Raw genomic sequence first — 24,214 nt, 5'->3', positions numbered from 1 at the left:
GTAATATTGATACATTTTAGATTTTGTTGTGTGAAATTGAAAAAAAATAAAGACATACAAAAGACACAACTTTTCAATAACGTTTGGTTTAAATAAAAAAAAAACACATTTAAAGCTCTGAAATTTAAAGTTTTATTGCCCTTAGATCAGCAGTGTTTAAAGTGAACTAGACTGACAGTGTGGCATTTTCAGATACTTTCATATACAAAGTGAGAGGACGCATCCAATCTAAAAAAGGAATTAGAACACACGAAACCAGTTATATTTAATTTATATTATGTACTTTCAGTATTATAAATAAAATGAGTCTAAGTCAATTTCAGTAGTTTGCACACCAGGTGCTTAAGAAGAGTATTGAAAATGTTAATGCGGAAATCAATAGATTACAAAAGGATCAACCGACTGACATGATTTTAATAAACTGGCATACATTTGTAAAACAAAAAAAAAAGAAAAAGAATATACTTGAAGAAACCTGGTCGTTTAAGAATAAAACAAATTGTTTTTTTAAACAAAAAAAAAAGGAGATTTACATTAGATGCCAGGATGCACAGCAGAAGTTGATGGAAATCTTTGACCGAAATAGAGTTAAACCCACAGGAAGATTAATCAAATGACATCCGGTTTCATGATCAGTTTCTTTTCCTTTTTCTAGCCACAATGATTGGAATAAAGTCCCTATTCACGTGGATAAAATCAAGTATGTAGGGTAAATGGAATACTGGATGGCGTATCAGCGTGTCAGCTGATAATCAGGAACATTTAAAAACAAACTGAAATCAATGGAAAATGACACATTGGATTATAACCTGTCTGTTTGAGCACACAGCTTTATGTCAACATTCACTTCTTACATCTTACAACATCAGTGTCTACCTTTATTTGACTTTTATTTGACCTACTATAACAACCTGCTTTTCCATATGATATACATATATTTACACAGTTTCCTTCCATATTTTTACTTTTCAAAATCCTTTTTCAATCACTTAACAATAAGACCTTCAACCATAAATGTTCATATTGTACCTACAGTTCTATACAGTGATCTTTAAGGGACACTTAGTCACTTGAAAATGAAACTGTTTGACTCAAACTGTTAATTTCAGAGTACACTTCTAGGAACAGCCTTTCTGTGTTGGTGTTTGGGAGACGTGGGGGCGTTCTCTGGAGGGGGCCACTGTGGTTTAGCTAGTTGGATGTCTTCTTCTATTTTAAAAGCTTTCTTTGGGGGATCAGTCAGCGGGGGCCAAACTACAGACATTTTGTTGCCATCAGATCTTTTCCCTTGATTTTTGTCTGCTGAATCTGCGCTGCTCGTGGAACACCTCCAGTCAAATTTGTCGTACGGGGGGAAAGGTTCGCCACCTCCTGCTGCAAGCTTTTGCCCAATTCCATTATCGGAGTTCCCTTTGGATTTGAGGAGTTGTTTGTAGTGGGGAAGACAGTAGAAATGTCCGTGAAGAGAAACATAATTCCCCAAGCTACAAACAAGAAAACAGACAGATTTGACAATGTTAGGATTTTCTTGTACAAAGAGATTAGGATGTTCCCATAAAGTGTCAGAGAAGTAAAAACAATATAGGCACAAAAAAAGATGAGCATGACATGTACCTTAGCTTATTTTTGCAGTGCTCACAGCAGAAGCAAGACTTATGGTACTTTTTTTTGTCCACTATCAGAGCATCCATCGGATAAGCTCTCTTCCGGCATACTGTGCAGAGCTCCGATTTCGGAACTCGAACCTGTTGAGGAGAGATGTGAAAGCAAAAAGCTTCAGCTTCTTTGAAATTTAGTCAAACAAACACAATTTTACATTTATTTTGCAATTCATCATCCATGCTTACTTTTTTTTTACTCTCACCTGTACAGCGGTTGATACAGTTTCACAGAATTTTTGCTCTTGCATGCTTCTCCAAGCATCTCTCACACAGTTTGAAAAAATCTAAACAGAGTCCTAAATGTACAGAATTTATATATATATAGGTATTCTTTTCTATTATTAATTTTTCTAACACAATCTATTAAATATCACTAATGCCCTTAATTTTGATCTAAATGTTTCTGATATCATCAATACTACAGATGACACGGTTTTAGGGCTTGAGCAGCAGTGTCAATGTCAGATTCCTTTACTATGTCATTTATGTTGTTGAGTTTAACCGTTTATTAATATAAATACAATTCTATAGCCAGTAACTGTATTTTCATGTGAGGTAAATGATTAAAACTGATTAACTTGTAAATTTTATACAACGAAAATGTTGTTTTTGGTGTTTTTAATTTGTTGGTATGTCATTTTTCTGATGATAAAAGACGTATATTAAGAAAACTAAGTTTAAAACTGCATTCCTGCATATTTCTTTATTAAAATCCTTGTAAATCAGGAGCAGAAGAAGAAATGCCATTGAAAAAAGCTCGTAGTTGTTGAGAAGCTACCATTGCAAGCCATAAGCTCCTTGCTCTATTGTAATGCGTCTGGTTGTAGACTACTAGATCTATATAAGTCCTAGAAAAGAAACTATGTCCTAGAAAACAAAGACCTTTTTAAGATTTCGCTTGAAAGCAAAATCATTATGAAAAGACCACTAGGAACAAAATATGATCAGAGTGGGACTTTAAAACAGTTTTCTTAAAAAAGATGTAATTTTGTACATTCGACAAAGTCGGGCTGTTGATCAATTCTCAGTCAGTCTGTAAAATGCAAACATGTACATTCTTTAATTTTATTTAGGTTTTTTTCTGTTTTTATTTGTTCCAACTGTTTCTTTTTTGTTCACGTTTAGTGGTTTGCCCTAACATTGCAGTCTCACCACATCATATTCTTGCCAGTTTTTTTCTGTGATCATCACTATTCCTTCAGTAGTGATTACCACAGTGTTTTTTAAAGTTACATTTGGAAGAAGACAGATTTTTTTGTCTTTAGTCGTTTTCCGCTTTGCTGGTAGGGTTTTACTTTTTAAATGTTGTTTACGTTAACTTATTAAAACATTACAGAGTCTGTCGTCCATTGTCTTTGTTTTTTGCATTTGGGTCTTTCTCAATATCCCTTATGAAAGTAAAGAGATGATTTTTTTTGTCTGTAATATTTCTAAGTAAGGAACAAATCTATTTTACTTTGCTGTGAAGACAATGGATTTCATTAAGAAAATCCCCTAAACACAATTGTTTGCTGACAAAATGACTGAAAGCTTGTCACGATCTTGTTATTGTTTTGGCCAAAAATGATCTAACTTTGTCACTTGGATGAGCCCCAGAATGGATCAGTTCATGAACACAAGCGACCAAAGTCAATCAAAAGCGTGGGCCGCAATATTCATTCAATTAGTTCCCAAAAGAAAACTAATCATAAAAAAGAAAATGAGAAAATCCAGCTTGACTGATGCCATCAGCGCACTGATTGATTGTGAATTTAAGTGTGCGCTATTCATTTGCCAGTTTCATGTGTGCTTCAGTACAGCAGGATGTTCTTTTTAAAAATTATCGCCTCAATTACTGTGTTTGATTGAAGACAAAGCAGGGTGTGCTTCAGCATACGGATGCTCTCATATGGTCAAAGACTGAGAAAAGCAAATGCAGGGTATTCACTCAAAGGCTCCACAATGAAGCCTTAAATTTAGCAACCAAAAATAAGATTCTCATTTATATGATAATGGCTGATTTTGGTGAAAAGCAGACTTTTTCTTGAAACTGGATTGAAAGCAAATACTTTAATATTAAAGCCCAACATTTATTTTGTAAGAGAATATTTCTTCAAAGGGCCAACAAAATAGTGGTCAAATGCAAAAAATCTGGAATCCTTTTAAGTAAAGTAAAATATAAATATGTCCCCATTAACTCTATTCCATGGATGTCAATGCAAAGAGAACCTTCTTGTCAGGACTAGTTAGCCCTCTGGCTGTCACTTCCTGTTTTATTTTGTAGTCCTGTCTTTTCTGTCTTCATTTCCAGTTCCTGCTGTGTGATCTGCTTCTTCCCTAATGTGCTCCAGCTGTTCCTCATTGTCTTCCCTATATAAGCAGTGCTTTTTCTCAAGCCAGTGCCAGATTGTCTTTCTTTCACTGTGAGCAATCCAGCCTTAATCTCTCCAGAGTTCTTAGAGCTTTTTGTTCCTGATTCATTCCTCTTTTGGATGGCCTCCTGAACTTATATTAAAGACTCTGATTCTGCCACTCCCTGACTCCACCATTGTGTCCGCCTGAACTGCATCTGATACTTCTGTGGTGGTACAGCATACATTATTTTAAAGTGCCATCAGATCCATAATTTTATTTTTCCATCTTGTGATCCAAAAATAAAAACCCCTAACTCATAAGTGGAAACAGTAGGAAATGCTGGGATATCAGTTGTCTAATATTAAATGAACAGTAATTTATCAATCTCTGTTAGATAAAGTATAGGTACTTCCAAAGATTGGCCTTTGCTACTGATTATCTCCTTTAAGAGGCACTCTGATCAACTTTTTCATCTATTTCAAGAGTTCCCAGTGGTCTTTTAATTATTATTATGCTGTTATTAGCCAAAATCCAAAATCCTGTGATGTTATCTAGATCAGCAAAACTGCACTAGTTCATCAATGGTGGGACAATTGGCGCAGGGAAACCCCAACCCCCTTTCCTCTCCCCAGTGCTAAGCGTTCGGAGCGGGGAGCCTTTTGCTTGCAGCATATTTTCTACGTAATAATTCAATCTTTTTCTAATGTCATTTATTTGTCTGCTCCTGATTCACCAATATTTGAACAAAAATACTGCCACAAGAACATGTTAAAAACACCAAAAGCATGATTTTCCTCTGCCTTTAATCAGTTTCATTCACATTCACATCTTGTTTTTATTTTTTTTGCATTCTGTTCATTACTACATTTGAGTTTTAATGGATATCCTAGGTGAGATGGCTAAAATAAACACAGGTATCTTTTGACCTTCAGTTGATGTGAGTTGTCCCCTTATTCACATAAAAAAACATCAGTTAAGAATGTAATATGTGTATAAGAGGCCAGGTTAGCTATCTGAAACACATGGCACAAATGCAGTTAGATAAATAAAGCATGTCACATTTATTTAACCCTGGAGAACCCAATAACACATTTCTTCTGGGTTTTTATTGTAAATTTTACACTTTTTTTGGTCATTTTGGTGACAGCAATAAATGGTAGCCAGAAAAAATAAAGAAATACATAAATAAAAAACACTAAAAAAAAAACATTACCCAGGGTTCTCAAGCGTTAAGTTGAACCATTTGGAAATAAACTGCAGCTTCATATCACTCTTTAATTGTTTTTTCAGAAAATTACATTTGCAAATATTTGCTAGCATGCCTGGATGATTCTATTGACAGACAATCCAAGCATTATATTAGAAGCAAAACTTTTGTAGCAGCAGATAAAAGCCGTGCATGTGGAATCCATGCCACTCATTGTTGCTGTTTTCATGCCGTACAGGTGTCTTTACCCGATGAAAAAGTCTGATGTGACACAATGTGTGATGACGTCTCCTCAGAAACAGTGTAGCCAAGACTCTTGAAAACAGTCTCACTCTCTGTCCATGTTTTGTGGAAATTTTTCAGCAGCTTTTCAGTGGCGTCGTCGTCGTACGTTTGCGTTCTCCTAGCAGCTTTTTTTTTCACGGCGTCAGCATAGGAAAATGGTGCGACTGTGGTGGAGACGCTCTCGGAGTGCCCTGTGACAGAGGTCATCCTTCCCGTGACCATGTTACCGAATTCATCAACCTCTGAGAAGCTTTCTGTGACAGATTTGGTTTCAGAGAAAGGTAAAGGTTGAGCTTCAGCAGTTACTTTCTCATTTTCCTGCAGAGGGAGGGGGGTGCTCTGCCTTGAGCCTCCTTTTGTCTCCCAAGGACTTTCCTGCTTTGAAGTGTCTGCCGTTGCTTCACTAAGACTAGACATGAGCTCCTCCAGATCCTTTTTCTCCTCTCTGAAGGCAGAACTCTGCTCAGTCAGTTCAAAAACATTTTTAATAGCCTGGATGTCAAAAGTTGGCATTTCCTTTCCTAATATGTCTGCTTTTTCTCTGTCCAAATCTTCAGGGTGAAGACTATCTGCATGTGGCGCAGGCTCTTTTTTGTTACTTAATTTATCTTCTGGAGATTCAAATTTGTTTACAAGACTAGACAAGTCTGCCTTAAGAGTCTCATCTGTCTCTTTGTTCTTCTGTTCTGCCTGACACTCCTCCATATCTGGGCCCAGTCTTTCTGGGATGGAGATGGGTTCCTTCCGCATGTATGTCTTATTACTTTTAGCTCTCTGTGCCTCCTCAAAAAATTCTTTCTTTTCTTTGACAGATACAGAAGAAAACTCCACATCATCTGATGCCTCAACCAGATTTGAGCTGTTTTGACCAAGCGCCACACACGTTTCGGATCGACTTCGTGTTTTGTTTGCATTCAGGCCCTGAGTTCTATCCTCAGGAAGCTGAGATGTGTCAGATAAGCACCTTTTGCGCCTCGTCGTTTCAGCAGTTGCACCTGCAACCTGGCTGTCAACTCTGATTTGCCGTTGAAAGGAGGCGGGCGGTTCAACAATCTCAGATTTTTTCTCTGGGATTTGATGGGTGAAAAGTGGCGGTGGGGTGACGCCACGCAAAAGTTTAGCAGTGGTGTCTTTGAGCCGGGCTAAATTTTCTGCTCTGTCAAAAGTCGGGGAAGGCGTGATCCTGTTGAGGCGTGATGTTGGAGTGTCACACCGCCGCGGTGGAGGAGTTGGGGGCGTGGGTGGCCTGTGGAGCAGAGTGGGTGATGGAGTGACTCTTTGGGGAGAGTCAGTTCTCCTCGTAGACTCAATGGTGATAAATGTTGGCGAGGGAGAACACATCCTGAGGGACGGGGAAGGAGATCGAAGGTCGATGAGCTTGCAGATCCTCTCTTCCTCTTTTTTGTCTCCAATTTTCTGAGTTTCACTCTCCTCTTCAACAGAACCAGTGATTACCGAAACTGCGCCAGATATTGCCATCTCAGTAACGGACTCACACTCATGCTTCTCTCTTGTTTCCTCAGTTACATTCATCCATGTTTGTTCTTCACCTTTGGGAATTTCCTCATTTTTCTTAGAATTTTTCTTAGGATCGCTTGCCCCTGATGTTCCTTCCAACTCTTGTTTCCTCTCTTGAGAACTGAAACACCCTGGCACACTATTTAGCGAATCCTCAACAGACTGAAAGTTAGTTTTCTCTGAAAAACTTTGTGCTTCTGAAATGTGGGAGATTAAATCTTGGACGTTGTGTCTCTGGGATTTCTCTTTGTTTTGTGCCTGTTCACTTGATTTGGACTCATCTCCTGTATCTTTCAGTGGCTCATTTAGGTTCTGATGAGCGAAGGTTGCTTCTTTCTTCGGAGATCCCTTTTCTATATTAGAACTCTCTTTGTTGCTGGTAGACAATAGTTTACTTTTGACTTGAATGTGCTCTATCTCTGCCCCTGTGACGGCAATTGTTTCCTGGGTTTGGTCATTTTTTTCAGTCACTTTCTTGTTTTCGGTTTCTGGTGCTGACTCTGTGAGATTGTCTTTTGCTTGACCCGACTGTGCTCCACTTTTAGACTTTTTCGATTTCTTTTTCTTTTTTGCAGGGGTTGTAGTCTCTGGCTGGCTGACAGCATTGCTTGTGGATGTGGCAGCAGCAGCAGAAGCACGAGGGGACAGAGTGTTTTTCTCCATTTCCTGGGTGAACTGTCCAGTTTTCTTGACTTCCGTCGTCAAAACCTGTGAAACATGTGTCTGCTCAGTCTCTCTGGACATCTTTATCTCTTCTTGCTTCTCTTGTTTGGAGCTCTTTTTTCCCTTTTGGGTTGGTTTGCTTGTTTTTCCGTGTGTAGAGTCTTTCTCTGTCTGCTTTGGAAGACTAGAGGCTTGAATCTCAGCAGAAAAATGATTAGATTTATTTTTGTTGATATTATAACCCTTTGACTCGATCTCCACTGTTTTGAGTGAGCTGTCAGTTTTGTCTTTGGAAAGGTTGATAGGTGTCACAATTGTTTCTGTTTGTGGTTTCTGTTTTGGGGCAGGGATTTTTTCTTTTTCATCTTCAGATTTACCGGAGCTCTTCGTTTTATTATTTTTACAGTCTTTCTTAGCATGTGAAGCAATATTTTCTTTTTGAGCAGGGTGAGTGTCAGAGCTCTGCAGTTTGCCTGACATGACACTTGAAGTGGATTCCTTGGAGGAAGCAGAAACACTTTTCTGTGTAGTTTTTTGAACGTGTTGTTTTACAGTAGAGATGGATGAGGTCTTTTGAATAGTGGCAACTTCAGACATCTCATTAGAATAAATGTGCTGTTTTGCAGATGATATAATTGTGGAATCTGCAGTGATTTTTTGGTGTTTGCTGGTGTTGCTTTGTATGATGTTTGAGACAACAGCCTGTGTAGATAAATCACACTGCAGGGTTTCTGAACAAACAGCAGCTTCCATCTTTGCGTCTCTTTCCTCAGAATTTCCTGAGCTGGTGAAATTTGATGCCTCTTTAGTTGAAAGCATTTCAAAAGCAGCGCTAACCGAGTCATGTATTAAAGTGGGAGGTGGAGTGTTTGGTGGTGTGTTTTCCTCCTTCAGCTTCCTGTACTTTTCTTCTGCTTTTATCAATGGTGTGTTAAATTTGGTCATTTTGCCTCTCATGAAAGGAGGAGGAGAGGGTGGAGGAGTGAACTTCACAGGAGTAATGTAAACTTTCTTTAGTGGTCGGGGGGACTCTGGAAGAAAAGTGACTTCCGGTGAGGTGGTTTTCGATTCTTGTGTTTTTTGACTCATTTCCTTTCTTTTCTCAGATGTCACCTGCACCTGCTGGGATTTAATGACTTCCACCTTTGGCTCCAGCTTTGGAACTGGGTGCAAAGTTGGAGCTTTCACTTTTTTAACAGTCATCCTTTTTGCTTTTGCTGGGAAAGGTTGAATGTCCGCTGTCGGCATGCTCTCCAGCTCTTGTTGAGATGGTGGTGGTGGGAGGACGTCTTGCTCGGGGGTGAGTGGAGGTGGTGGAGGAGGAAGGTGATCAATGTCAGTGTCAGCAGATGGAGGGAGTGGACTAGGAGGGGGAGGAAGAATGTCAGTGTCAGTTAAAGGTGGAGGAGGAGGTGGGAGAGGCAGATCGGGCTCTGGTGTTTGGGGCCTTATCACAAAAACCTCTGTTTTGACTTTGGTTTTGCCCAATTTCGCCGACCCCTTTGAGCCGGATTTGAGGTTACGAAACTCTGTCCTCAATGTTTTGATGCCGTGGTTTTGGGTAATAGTCTTGTGCTCCACCTCGGTGGATTTTTGAGCAGATTGTTGCACAACAGAAGACTTCATTTCAACACTTTTGTTTTGAATGGAATGAGTCTCTTTGGATTGTTCAACCGGTTTTGCTGTTTTTATCTTTTGCGCATTTCTCTGTGCGTCAGTCTTCAGGTTTTTCACTGGAGGGCTTTGCTTTACCCTGACTCTCCTGTGTGTTCCGTGCTTGATCTTAGATGTTTCTCTCTGTGCTGTTTCCAGCAGAGATTTAATCGTGCCTTTAACATCTCCTTTTATCACTTCTTCTTTTTCTACCTGTGTTTGCTCCTGCATCTCGTATAAAGACTTAATCGACATCTTGATGTCCCCCTTTACTTCATCTTCAAGACTTACAGCCCTTTGCATCCTTGGAGATGGGGGAGGCTCCATGAAGATCTGGATTGTTCCTCTGACGTCTCCCTGAACATCTATCTCCTGTTGACACGTTTTCTTATCGCTGGAGGCATCTTGTAGACTCTGCATTGCTGTGTGAATGTCCCCCTTCACTATTTCTTCTTTTTCAACTTCCTTCTTTGCACCCTTTGCCTGCTCCAAAGATCTCAGCGTGGCCTTTACATCTCCTGGAATTAAACCTTCAATGAGGCATTCCACTCTAGATGTTGCTGATTTCTCAAGAGATCTCATAGCCCCTCGGACATTTCCAGGTACTATATCCGGCTTCTCCACCTCCTTGTGGTTTCTCTGAGCCCTTTCCAAGCACCGGAGAGCTTTTGGGATGTTGCCTTTCACCACCTCCTCTTTCTGAACGACTGTCTGCTTCCCTGATTCTGACAATGAGTTCAAAGCGGCTCTCAAATCCCCTTTGACTATCTCCTCTTTTTGGATTTTTTCTGCCGATGTGGTTGGCTCAGACATGAAAACCTTCACCGTGTTGTGCACATCTCCTGGTATGACGTCCTCCACTGTGCGCTCAACTTGTGTTTGATGACGGCCGAGGATGAGCTTTGTGCCTTTAATGTCACCGCCAACAATTTTCTCTTTTTTATCTGTGTCAAGTAGAGTCTCCTCAGGTTCCAAATGCAGCTGTTTAAGATAGTCGAGAGCCCCGGATTCAATGCAAGTCGAGTAAAACTGGACATTTCCTTTCTCTGCGTCATCTATCTTTATCTTCACTGCCTGATCCAGACTGTCTGGACTGGAGAGCCTCTCAAGAACACTCCTGACATCTCCTTTCACAATGTCTTCTTTTTCAACGCTCATGCTGTCATGTTTGTTTAAAAGAGAATATATTGTCATCTGTACATCTCCCTTTTCATCCTCCTGGATAAGTATTCCTCGTTTTGTTGATGAGTTCTCATTGAAGAGGCTGTGAAGAGCTTCTTGAATGTCACCACGCATTATTTCCTCCTTTTCAACATTGCTGGACCTCTCTTGACTAAACAGTTGCTCTACTGTGGAACTAATGTTACCTTTCTCTTCTGAATCTATAACTATTTGCTGTTCTTTTGTCTCTTTTGTGTTAAGTAAGTTCATCATAATATTTTGCAGATCTCCTCGGATGACTTCCTCTCGTTGAATCTTGGGAGCCTCCTTATTCATCAGCTGGTACTTTGCCATCCTCACGTCTCCAATTTCATCAGCTTCAATGAGTATTCCCTTTGACCTCACCATCTTCTGGCTGTAGAGTTCCTCAAGGGTTTCCTTAACACTTTTGCCCAATATTTCAGTTTTTTCCGTTTTAGCCTCATGAAATTCATCAAACGGCGTGGTTTCAAAGAGCCACGTTGTTGTCTTCACATCTGCTTTGGGAATCTCTTCTTGAGTTGCTGGTTTGTTCTCATCCTCGTCTGCCTGTTTTATGTGGTCAAGAGGCTTTTTCTCAAAAAGCCACACTGAATGTTTAACATCTCCCTTTTCAAACTCCTCTTTTTTAACAGTTTCCACCACATTTTCAGAGCTCATGCTTCTTATTTTGTCGATGGACTGGGTTTCAAACTTCCACTTAGCGGTCCTAACGTCACCCTTTTGTATTTCACTCACATTTACAGTTCTAACAGATCCCTGTGACAAACCGTCTGTCTCAAACTGATGTTTGCTCAGTCTAACATTGCCCCCTTTAATGTCCTCCACAGTTTTTATTAAAGGCTTATTTTCCTCAGCAATCCTGTCCAGTGGTTGTGTCTCAAATTTCCATTTGGCAGAGGTGACATCTCCTTTTTGCACATCCTGTTGTGTGACAGACTTTATGACGTAAACCTCATCTGTGTCCTTTATCGCATCGAGGGGCTTGGTTTCAAACAACCACCGGGTTCCTAAAACATTCCCCTCTTTCACCTCCTCGCTGGTGACGGTGGTGACCTCGTGGTAATGACCTTCTTTGTCCTGAATGGCATAAAGGGGCTGAGTTTCAAACATCATAGTGTAGTTTCTCACATCCCCCCTCTCATCCTCATCACGGATGATTTTATGAACTTTCATGATATCAGAGGAAACGTTCTGGATGGCATCCAGAGAACGGGTCTCAAAAAGGAAGCGACTCTTGTTCACATCCCCTCCTTGTATATTGTTCACTGTTCTGCTGCTCACAGATTCCTCTTCATTGTCTTGAAGGCCTATGGCATCAATGGACTGATTTTCAAAGAGCCACTTGCAGTTCACAACATTTCCCCTTTGTATGTCTTCTGTCTGAACTCTTTTGAGATTTTGCATCACTTCCTTAGATGTAGACGTTAAAATGTCAGACATTTGGTTTTCAAATATATACTTCATCCTTGACACGTCTCCAGATGCGATGTCAATCTCTGTGATGCGCTTATAAGAGCCTGTCTCTCCCCCAGCGAGGTCCTCCAGCTTCTCCGTCTCGAAAAGAAAACGAGCCGTTTTAACATCTTTGCCCCGAATATCTTCCTGTTGTACGCTGCATGTTTTCAAAACTGTTTCCGTCTCGTCATGGATGGTGTCAAGGGTGTGCGTCTCAAAGAGCCAAGTGCAGGTTTTGACGTCTCCCTTTCGTACTTCTTCTGTTTCGTCAATGCTCTCTTTCTCCACTCTTTCGTACAAAGCATCCATCGGTTTGGTCTCAAAAAGCCATCGACAGTTTTTCACATCTCCCTTCACAACATCAAGGCTCTTAATTCCTCCCACCGTTTCCTCATCTTCTATATTGCTGAAGTACTTGATTGCATCAAGGGGCTGTGTTTCAAACAGCCATTTTGCTGTTTTAACATCACCAGACTCAATTTCTTGCTTAGATATTCCCTTGATAATTTGGTATTTTTCAATACTTTCATCAAACTGATCAATTGGTTGTGTTTCAAACATCCATTTGTATGTGGTGACGTCTCCTTTCACCACCTCTTCACGGCGCACTGTTTTCACCTCATGAAAATGTCCGGAGCTGTCCTGCATGGCGTACAACGCTGAAGACTCAAACAGGTCCCTATTTGATTTCACTGAGCCAGATGTAACGCCTTCAATGAGAATCTTTTGCAAATCCTCTCTCTGTTCTTTTAACTCTGCGCTCTCAAATATTTGCTTGTAGTTTGACACATCCACTTTATCAATTTCCTCCAGATCAATTGTTCTTAGAACTTCTTTCCGTTCATCTCTAATCTGCTCCAGAGGTTGGCTTTCAAATCGCCATTTCTGATGTGTAACATCGCCCTTTTCTTCTTGAAGCGCCACTGTTTTCTTCAGTTTGCCCACCTCTTCCAGCTCCTTCAGCTCCTCGGTTGGGGAGGTTTCAAAATACTGCCTTGCTGATTGTACATTACCCGCAATAATTTCCTCTTTTGTCATGACGCGAGTGTTTGAGTCATCTTTTAAAGTATCCATTGGCTGCGTCTCAAACACCCAGCAGTTCCTGCGAACATCTGCCCTACAGCTTGAGCCATCCTCTTGTGTTAGGTCTTCGTCAACATTCACAGTGCGGACCACCTCTTTCTTCTCCTCTCTAATGTGATCAAGGGGCTGACTTTCAAAACGCCATTTCTGGTGTCTCACGTCTCCTTTCATTTCTTCATTTGCTGTTGCCTTTTTAAGTTTTCCAACCTCTTGGTAATTCTTCCTGGCTACTTGAGGGCTGCTTTCAAAAAAGTTTCTTGCAGATCTCACATTGCCCCCTATAATCTCCTCAAGAGACTGCGGTCTGGCGTTGGAGTCATCCTTCAAAGAGTCCATTGGCTGCGTTTCAAAGACCAAGCAATGTTTGCGAACATCCGCCCCAATGATCTCTGTCTTCTCCAGTTGTGTGCTTTCCCACTCGCTGAGAGAGTTTAATGTTTTTATCTCAAACAGCCACCTGCCCCAGTCTCCTTTACTGCTGTCTTCCATAGATAGACTGCAAATCAGTTTTAAAGGAACCAGTTCTCTGTTTTTTGTGTCCAAAGGTTGAGTATCAAAAAGCCAACGTGAAGCGATAGAGTTCTCCAATTCAGTTTCGATTTTACGGACAGACTTGACCTCCAGCATTTGGCTGGATTGTCCCATGATGATGCATTTAAACTGAGTATCAAAAGTGGTGGTAACAGTTTTGACTTCCTCGTTAATTTCCTCCAACACTGACCGCAAACTGAGCAGGCGGCTCTCGTCAACAGTCTCAGTGTGCCCGAGGCCTTCCACAAACCTGTTGTCAATCATGTAAATGGTAGCATTCCCGTCCTCTTCAGTAAACACAATCTCCTTTGTCAAATCCTCCTCCTTGTGCATTTTGTTGAGAGTGTCCATGGTTTGTGTTTCAAACAGCCATGCCGCAGCACGAACATCACCCTTCTCCAGTTTGTTGAACTTGTTTTTATAATCTGTGGAGTTGGTATTTACTGAGCCCAGCTCGTCCATCGGCTTGGTCTCAAACATCCACGCCGTGCGTCTCACATCTTTCCCCCAAATCATTTCCTGTTCAGTAAATCTCTTGTTTTGCTCATCTTCTTCAGGAGTTTCGTCTTTAATGGCATCTAAAGGTTTATTTTCAAACATCCAGCGAACTGCTTGCACCTCTCCGGGGACAATCTCCTCCCATTCCTCATACTCTTCGTCATAGATATCCTCAGGACTCCCACCATCATCCTCGTACGCGCACACCTGCCTCTGTACCTGGTTATTCTCTGTTTCATTGAACTCACTGTAGAACTCCTTCTCAATATTCTTGCGAACCTCGGGGTGAATGTGCTTGTAAAGACGTTTTAACTCAGACATACCCCTCTGCTTGACATACGCCTCTCTGTTGTGTGATTGTTTGAATGGGTTTACTGGGTTTGGAGGCTCTTGTGAGAAATGGCTCTCTGGAATATGTTCACTCTCTGGTATTTGAAGCAAATCTGGTGGAGGGGGTGGAAGATCCTCATATTCCGTCATTGAAGCCATTGTGTTCTGTAATGCTTCAGCGGCTGATGCTTCAATCACCTCACTTTGACTCACACGAGAGGTCCACTTAGATCGACTGATGTCTCGTCCAATCTTGGCGAGGAACAAAAAACATATTTAAGGGTAAATGAATGGGATTTAAACTCCAAGGATAATCAGAACTAGTTGGGAGGCTATTGAAAAATTTTGAAAGACTATGTAAAAAGGTTTCCTTAACTTTAGGGTTTTTAATGAACAAAATTTTCAGAAAAAGGTTTAAGTTAGCTACTTTATTAAGAAATTACCAATTTACACTTAGGAAAAAGGAATTTTAGCTACACCGCTGATGTTACCTCAGAAAGTATCTAACACAGGGGTCTGCTACCTGAGGCTCTGGAGCCACGTGTGGATTGTTGAACCTTCCTTTGTGACTCTCTGGCTAATTTTAAAATATATTTTTTGGCCCATGCAGTAAATAAGACAAAACAAAACAGGCATGCACATACAGTTGAAGTAATGTGTGTATCACTCCCCCCAGGCTCCTGACTATGGTAGCCAAAATGCTCCAGCAATCCATCAAGCTGTGTGGCTTTAGAACTTACCAAAGTTTAATGTTTTGACAGACTTTAGAGCACCATGTACCACAGAAAATCAATTTGAGTTCAGTAAGCATAACCAGACCACATTCTTATAAACCACCGGATTATAAAGCCGGCTGTCTATTATTACTCTAAAGTCAAGGATTCTAAGTACGCCTTATGGTCCCAAAAATATGGTAAAGGTCACTAAATTAGCTCTGATTTAATTTTAGATTGTTAGATTTACACATTTCTGGCTGAGACACACCAACAACAATGAAATTAACTGTGCACTTGTAGCAGGTGTTGACATCACCTGCTACAACATTTGCTGCATTGAGGTGATCCCATGTTGTACAGAGTGTCTTTTATTTTGAAAAAATGTTCATGAAATCTGTCAAAAGTTATAAACTATAAACTATGCATTTTTATTTATGCATACAATAACAATAGTTTATATCTATTTATCATAATATCAACAATAACATAAAATCTAAGTCATTGAAGCCATTGTGTTCTGTAATGCTTCAGCGGCTGATGCTTCAATCACCTCACTTTGACTCACACGAGAGGTCCACTTAGATCGACTGATGTCTCGTCCAATCTTGGCGAGGAACAAAAAACATATTTAAGGGTAAATGAATGGGATTTAAACTCCAAGGATAATCAGAACTAGTTGGGAGGCTATTGAAAAATTTTGAAAGACTATGTAAAAAGGTTTCCTTAACTTTAGGGTTTTTAATGAACAAAATTTTCAGAAAAAGGTTTAAGTTAGCTACTTTATTAAGAAATTACCAATTTACACTTAGGAAAAAGGAATTTTAGCTACACCGCTGATGTTACCTCAGAAAGTATCTAACACAGGGGTCTGCTACCTGAGGCTCTGGAGCCACGTGTGGATTGTTGAACCTTCCTTTGTGACTCTCTGGCTAATTTTAAAATATATTTTTTGGCCCATGCAGTAAATAAGACAAAACAAAACAGGCATGCACATACAGTTGAAGTAATGTGTGTATCACTCCCCCCAGGCTCCTGACTATGGTAGCCAAAATGCTCCAGCAATCCATCAAGCTGTGTGGCTTTAGAACTTACCAAAGTTTAATGTTTTGACAGACTTTAGAGCACCATGTACCACAGAAAATCAATTTGAGTTCAGTAAGCATAACCAGACCACATTCTTATAAACCACCGGATTATAAAGCCGGCTGTCTATTATTACTCTAAAGTCAAGGATTCTAAGTACGCCTTATGGTCCCAAAAATATGGTAAAGGTCACTAAATTAGCTCTGATTTAATTTTAGATTGTTAGATTTACACATTTCTGGCTGAGACACACCAACAACAATGAAATTAACTGTGCACTTGTAGCAGGTGTTGACATCACCTGCTACAACATTTGCTGCATTGAGGTGATCCCATGTTGTACAGAGTGTCTTTTATTTTGAAAAAATGTTCATGAAATCTGTCAAAAGTTATAAACTATAAACTATGCATTTTTATTTATGCATACAATAACAATAGTTTATATCTATTTATCATAATATCAACAATAACATAAAATCTAAGTCTTAATTTTCTAAAGGGTGAAGTAAGGCTTTGTGGCTACTACTGGGTTGTTGTCAGTGAGAAATCGACCCAAGTGTGTTGAAGGTTGCAGACCCCTGACCCGACATGTAAAAATGTTTTATTACTATTTTGTTTCCAAACTGCTGACAAAATAGAAAGTAATTATAAAAAAGTAATATAACAAAGGTGAATACCACAATCCCTGTGAATGACAAATTTCTTTCCTAGGATAACCACTTTACTGAAAAATAACCAGGATTTAAGTCTTGAGGATTACAGCTATGATGAACCTAATCTGCATTTTGCATTCTTGTAAGAACATTTTCACAGATGCGTATGGTTTCCATGTGTGTCCTTAACTGAAAGGAGGTGGAAATTACCTTGATTGGTTTGTGTGAAGCAGCCTCTTCTATTGTTCTCTCAAAGTGATCCCTCAGCTCTTTTGCTGAATACCTGGGAAACTCTTCGTCTGTAAAAGTCGGCACAGACACCATGATCCCATGCAGCACTGATGGCTCTACACATATTTATTGAGTCAGGCCCATTTTGATACAACTACCTACCTGCTTCATTTTGATGGTTTTCATAGCTGGATGCCAAATTGTTGTCACAGCATGACACCTGTTTGAAGTTGGAAAAAAAAAAACAAAGAACATTTTTAAAGTTGACAATATGAAATGCAGAAGCTTCTTCAAAAGAAATGCCTTTTTAAAGTCTGCAGTTTTTGGTCTGCTTTATTCGTCACCCTTGCTGGAATACATCAGGGAGGGGAAAAAAGGGAATGTTTACCACAGATTCTTGGAAGTGCAGCTGCTGACTGCCTGGGATGACCTGCCTGCTGCCACTTGACACTGTCACCTCTGACTCAGACATTTCCTGTGAGAGCAAAGGAGGTTGATGTCAAACATGGTAAAAGTATGCACATACCACACTGGCTCACACATCCACAAATGACTCCATTAGGGACATCGTCCCCATTCCAGCCACGTTTAGGAGAATGCAACTGATGAGTTGAAATTTTGAAATGGCAAATCACAGATGGAGATGAGGATGACAAAGACATTGCCAGGCTGTTGACTCATGCAGTCTTTGCAACAAAAGGGGAAAGTTGTCTAAATTGCTTTATCTCTGTCAACTGCAAGAAGCTTGAAAATGTCAAAAAAATCCCTGAAGGGGTTTTTGAAAGCTGTTAGAAATGTCAAGTAATCCCAGCAATTTAAGCCCACTCACTCTGGTGCAGGTGCAACAAAAGGAGCAAAGAGGCTCACCGCTGATATTCACCCAAAATTCTATTTTACTTAAAAAGTTATTCATGCTTTTAAGCCCAGAGACTAAAAACGTCCAAGACATGTTAGGTCAAGCCATGCCGCTGTGACTTGTTTGGGAGCTTTGCATCTGACTAATCGACGGGTCGAGTCAGGATACCTGCACAGTTCTGTGTTGAAAGCAAAACTGGGTTACACTGTGTGACGCTGCAGCTTCCTGAGTCTCAAATTGTTTTATCACCCTTGCGAGTCCCCCAGGCAGGGAACAGACCTCCGACTCCTCCATGACCTAATGAAGCAGGAAATATTGTTAGCTGCCTCCTTTTCTACATGACCGGAAATCAAAGAGCTGCTTAGTAAGGCGGTCGTGTCTGGCAGGGAGCCAGCACAGGCTCCACTCAAGGGTGTTAAGGCTCATGCACTTTATTTTGTCTGTCTGCACCATAAACTCAGCGACAGTGTTACATTTGCAATAGTTCCTGAACTCCATGAAAAGTTCTGAGTGTTTTACTGATCAAAGAAAAGAATTGGTTTAATGTGATTTGCACATCAGGGCCACCGTAGTCAAAGAAGTGACATCTACTAACACTGTGTGGCAGTTTAAACAATAAGGGTGACAATGTCTGCATAGCAAAATTCGACTCTACAACTCCATGCAAAAGCCAAAGTACCGCGCTGGGGATGCTGTTGTCTGCTTGCTTGGAAGCAGCTGCCTGGTACATGGCCCTTCAGTAATCCAGTGGGATGACTTGTGAGTCTGCAGAGAGAATCCTGATTCCTCTGGTTTAAAGCTTTCAGGATGTCCAGCCCTGGTTAACCTGCGCTGCCAGCAGCTAAGGCAAAAAAAGTCAACTGTTGGACAAAAACATGGCTTTTTACTTTGTTAATATGATGCTTTTTGATCATAAGAAATACTGTAGTGGCATGCAGGCATCGCTCTGGCTGCTGGAAATCAGGTTAATAATTCACGTTTCCTTTGTAGAATAAATGTAATTTGATGGAGTCTGCGAACAAAGTTCCCTTTTATCAAAAGAGTCACGTTTATCTTCTTTTCTGGTTGATACAGACGGCACTGGGTTTAGGATGTCACCCAAAAAGAAAGCTAATGCTTTAAAATATGTGCAGGTAGGGGACCCAGAACAGCCTATCTCAGTTTGTCTGGCGGAGCCACTCATAAGCAGAGGTGACAAGGCAGTTACCTTACTTGCAAGGAAAGACGGATGGAGTTTGTTCAGCATTCCAGGAGAGGATCAAAGCCCTTTGCCAGTTAGCAGGAAAAGTAGATTGTGGATTAAAGCGAGTGAAAAAGAACTGACAGGAGGCCATGAAAGCAGAAAGGTTTCAGCACCTAGTGCTAAATATTGATCTCATAGAAGAAGTGGAGAACAAGCTTTTTGCACAAAATCCCTCCTCATAGGAAAATACATTTCATTTTTGAACTTCTCAATATAAAATGTATGTTAAGTGTTTCAGTCAAGATTCAGATAACTTCTAAGGTTTTGCTGTCTGCTTTTTTAACAACATCAGAAGATTTTTATACTAAATACCTTAAAATAGTTGAGACCAGAAAGTAAGAAATGTTTTTTTTTATTCTGGAAAACTGTCTTTTTCTGCTTTTTTCTCAACCAAAAAAACGGGTCTAAAAGCAGTAAAACTTGAAAAAAGTGTGGTATTGTTGAAAGTATTGAAATTATAAAATCAAAATACACTGCTCAATCTAATAACTTCTTACACTCACCCAGATCCCCACGCATTTTCTTTCTCACTAGATATTTTAATTTCCCCCCTTTTTTTGTTATTACAAAGTGTACAAATCAGAGAATCAAATCTGATGTTTCTCTGTTGTAATATTAAAAGTAACTAGTATTAAAGCCTCAAACAGCAATTTTTTTTAATTTTCCCTCTCATATTAAGTCATGTGACCCAAACCAATGAATCAAACCATCATAAAAACAGCAGAATTTTTATTTTTAAAACCCTGCACTTGTCATGTTTTTTTTTTGTTACATTTTATTTGTCTACTTATAAGTGCATTTCCCCTTTAAAGATAAAACTGGCTCATAAACTATAAATGTCTGAAATTTTCCATCAAATCTGTCAACCGTCTGAGGCCATAATATGACACATTAGGCCGGATCGGGTGCTCAAATAACAAGAAAGTGAAGTAACGTCGGCGCCATGCACTTGCTAAAATAAATCACACCTATTTTAGACTGAACCATGAGAGGTCGTGTTTCTCTGTGAAATAAGGGGGGAAATCTGGGAGGTCTAGAGGTTTCCTTTCAGCAGGTATCTGAAAACCTTTCCCTGATGACCTTGTTCTTGAGATTCTCTTTCCAATCCTATTAAAATGTTTTAAAATATATGTGGCAAAAGATCTTTGGCAGCTTGTACCAAAACAAACGTTTGGTCCTTCAAATAAAAATAAAAAATACAAAAACTAATCAAATCTATTTGAAAGCAGAAAGTTGACATTAGTAGCATAAAATAATTTAAATGAAATCATATGATGCACTCATAGACTCTTATTGAAAAAAATGTGCTTTTTTTGTTTCATCTTAACAGAAATAGTCTTTTCTTGTCAAAAATGACAAAAACAAAAGTCCTTCCAGAACTCCAGCCTCACTTCACTCCCAAACATAAGCCCAATCTTTAAAAAGGACTCAGTACTCACCAGGGAATAATGATATAAAAATTATTTAAAAAAAAGAAGAACTCAGCAAATAAAATCCCAGAAGAAGGCCACTGCACCCCCGGCCTGCAGGGTCTTTCCAAGCCAAAAGCAAATCCCAGTCAGCGATGGAGACCAGCTCCAGTACTAAGTGTTCACTTCTGTCCAACAAGCAAACAGTGACAGCTGATTTTATTTTAAACCCCCCGCCCACTGTCAAAAGATAGTCCTGGGGTGTTTACTTTTTTCTTTTTTTTTTTTAGTGAGTAAGCCTTTCATGCCTCCAATGTCAAGTCCCAGGAAAATCCATATATAAATACTTTCTGCAACTTCTTTGCAGGCAGTTGCGTAGGAGTAAATTAGGTCACTGAGGTTTCATCATCGTGCTTTTCCTCAGGGTGCGCTGCGTTCTGCAGCAGCTGCTACCGCCTGTCAGGGTATGCTGAAATATACTTTTATAAACCAACAACAAGTCCTCAGAGAATCGGCCATTATTCACTGCTCCTCATGATCACAAAGCAGAGTACGCTGGAGGTCAATAAGGTGTTGGTGCAAGAATGAATGGTGCCTGTTTTCTGGTTTGGGCCTCAATTGGGATCAAGGCTGTGTGTGGAGTGAGGTTAAAGGGGCCGTAAATACAAGAGGCACTTCCAACTGGGGAGAATTTGACCGTTGGATCTTCTTTGGCCAAGCAGCAGACGGAGGCGCCAGCCGGACTCTGGTATCTTATGGAAGATGAGCCCCCGTCAAAAGACCAGAGATGTGTGCGAGAGCTCTGTGAATTCAAGACATGTAATTCATGGAATTATTTCTGAAAACCAGCTAGAAGTTGGAAATTCTTGCCCCAATTTTTTCCTTCTTGGATTAACTGAGAACCAATGTGTTCTCTGAGAAAATGGATGGATGTTTTGTTTTGATTAGATTATTATTCTTTATCACTTGCACTAGAGTTGGCACAATTTCATTGAGCTATATGTAAAAAATAAATCACTAAAATGCACATTTTAGACAGACAATAGTGAGGATTTAATTACATTTTTTATTGTTTTTTGTAAAGATAAATAAATACAGGATTTGGTAAACCAAAAACAATCTAATCTAATCTAATCTAATCTAATCTAATCTAATCTAATCTAATCTAATCTAATCTAATCTAATCTAATCTAATCTAATCTAATCTAATCTAATCTAATCTAATCTAATCTAATCTAATGTAATCTAATTTAATCTAATCTAATCTAATCTCTACTCATCTCATCTAATCTCATCTAATCTCATCTAAAGATTTGAGTTGATAAATGATTCATTTGTTTTCTGCTGGAAGTTTCCATTTTTTCTTACTTAAAGAAGCTCATGTGCACAAACGGACAAGTTTGCATTATTTCAAAGTAAAACGATTGACATAATAATTAACTTTACCATAGGACTATGGACTTTTCTTGGGAAGGGTTAAAGATCTTCAAGTAGAAAACCCAGAAAGGATGGTTACATCAGCTTTTCTAAAACCCGATACATATATCCTCAAAAAAATTAAGCAAAAGGGGGATTAAATGTTCAATAAGAAAGATGAAAATATGTCTGTGAGAAAAAGCCCAATTCTGGCCCAAAAAACTGAAAAAACAAACAGATAGAACAGGTTTTTCAAGTAAACAAAAATAACTTTGATTAAATAAAAGGGATTCATATTTATTTTTACTAAAAACTTAAGAAAGTTAAGTCTTTAAAAAACTTTCAGTCATAGTAGTTTGGTGCATTTTGAAGGTTAAAGTTGTGCAGAAATTGACAAATAAATGCTACAATAAACAACAAAAAGATAATTTTATTGAAAATATGAAATAATTTCTATCCAGTTTACTCAAAGAGCTGCAACGACATAAATTCTACTGCAGTTTGACCCTGGTTAACAGAGAACATTTCTCAGTACGTGCTAAACCACAGCATGTGCATCCTTATCCAATGCAGAGCTGCTCCCTGCCAAAGTTTGTCAGAGAGGTGCAAAAGCACTGGCATGAAAGAAGTTCAGACTTTGTCCAAGAATTTGAATGCATCGCATGGACTGACTGTTGGCTGCTTCATCCACAGGAACGGCTCCAGGCCAGCAAAACCCAAGTGTTTGGTGGAAGCCTGAAGAATGAATTTTAAAAGCTCTCTCCTCTCGATGTGACTCCACCTGCAGGTTGTAAATGCCTGAGCTTTTTATATTACAGCCTTTATTCTGTCTGGCAGAGTAAAATCTGTTAGATAGAGATCAACAAACATCAGCTGTATATTCTCTGGCAGGAAAATGAAAACACACTGGGCCGGGCAGCTTAACGCCCCTCACTGTTCATTCAAAGGTTTAAAATACGCAGCTGCTTTGCTTCTTTGTGCATGAATTCCTCTAATTTAATTCACCTTCCTGATACATTTGTTGGCTAATGTTTGCTTTTTTTCATAAAATTCAGTGGAATAATGCCAGCAGTTTTCATGTTGATCTACCCCATAGAAGAGTGCACATCGGCGAGCACTGCAGGCGGACCACAGGCCAGCACATAGAGAAACGGGTTGCATAACAATGAGCCACAAGAGCTTAGGTTCATAGAATTCCCACACAAAGATAAGATTTCTATTTGAAGATGGATTTCTTTCTTGGTACCTTTATTTCTGTAGGTGGTAATGTGAACATGGAGGCAGTCACCTCGCTAAATCTAATTCCAGTTGAAGTACTGGAGGTTTTTATTGTGATTCTTTGAATTTATCTGGGGTAGAAATATTCACAGCATGATTTATGTCTGACAGAGGGAGGTGAAAGCAGAAATTCACCCAAGCCCTTCAATTCTGGCAGGTATTACAGACCTATGATCTGTTGAATGAAATGGAGGTCATGTGACTCAGAACGCTGCAGCGTGAACATGAAACAGAAGCGGTTTCATGAAGCTCCTTGAATTGCTGCTCAGTGTGTCTGGGCACATTCACAAAAACTATTTTCTTTTTTCCTGTGTCATATGATGAAACAGGCGGAAATTAATGGCAAGAAGATCGAATCCAAATTGTTAATTGCTGGAAATCCAGTTTAGTCGTATCTGAGCTCTGAGAAGTAAGCATTAAGTTAGTCATTCTGTGTCTGGGACGTGTCAGACTGACCTGCTGACAATCAAATTTAAATGTGACCTAATTTCTTGTCAATCAAATGCATTTTTGCAGCTCTTTTGCTCAGTTTAGGCCCATTTTGCATTTCTGTCAGGGTCGATGGTTCAAGACCCAATCATTCCACAGCTCACATATGAGCAGAAATACCGGTACTTTAGAAATTTGTAAGTTCTGGTAAAGTTACTGTCAGGAACTGGTGGTGTAGGACCCAAAATGGCTTGGTGGCAGAAACTAAAACATTTAACTGAAACCTGTCAACATATGGAGCAATAAAAGAGTGAAAAACTGACAACGACCAATTGAAAACAAGACAATTAAATTGACTGAGGGCATTTAACAGGGATGAAAACAGCTGTGGATGACTGACATGAATATGGACTGACTGACAAGACATAACACAGAACATTACCAAAACACTACTTAAAAAACAGACTAAACCGCAGAAT

The 24,214-nt window shown here is 39.7% G+C and overlaps 1 protein-coding gene across 1 annotated transcript; it reads right to left on the bottom strand.

Annotated features, from left to right (window-relative positions):
* Positions 1-108: 108 nt before the first annotated feature.
* xirp2b (xin actin binding repeat containing 2b) lies at positions 109-20,810 on the bottom strand. The gene is made up of 9 exons (XM_078939293.1): positions 20,643-20,810; positions 18,640-18,820; positions 18,129-18,257; positions 17,493-17,579; positions 17,267-17,324; positions 17,084-17,172; positions 5,451-14,673; positions 1,615-1,745; positions 109-1,484 (listed from the first exon to the last, which is right to left on the bottom strand). Exons 2-8 carry the CDS (start codon positions 18,688-18,690, stop codon positions 1,654-1,656), a joined length of 9,729 nt encoding a protein of 3,242 aa, XP_078795419.1. The 5' UTR covers positions 18,691-18,820; positions 20,643-20,810; the 3' UTR covers positions 109-1,484; positions 1,615-1,653.
* Between the last annotated feature and the right edge of the window lie 3,404 nt (positions 20,811-24,214).

The sequence above is a fragment of the Oryzias latipes genome, chromosome 21 (genome assembly GCF_053564925.1).
Source record: "Oryzias latipes strain Hd-rR chromosome 21, Olatipes_Hd-rR_3.1".
Lineage (NCBI taxonomy): Eukaryota > Metazoa > Chordata > Actinopteri > Beloniformes > Adrianichthyidae > Oryzias > Oryzias latipes.
The sequence above is the reverse complement of the archived record's forward strand: the minus strand, read 5'-3'. Positions and strand labels throughout refer to the sequence as shown.

What these genes read in the sequence shown, in the direction of transcription:
- xirp2b (XM_078939293.1), bottom strand. Translation starts at nt 18,690, where the DNA reads ATGTACCAGGCAGCTGCTTCCAAGCAAGCAGACAACAGCATCCCCAGC. An exon ending in TTCAACACAGAACTGTGCAG is followed by an intron (nt 17,580 to 18,128) that starts GTATCCTGACTC and finishes TTGCTCTCACAG; the next exon opens with GAAATGTCTGAGTCAGAGGT. An exon ending in AAACCATCAAAATGAAGCAG is followed by an intron (nt 17,173 to 17,266) that starts GTAGGTAGTTGT and finishes CGACTTTTACAG; the next exon opens with ACGAAGAGTTTCCCAGGTAT.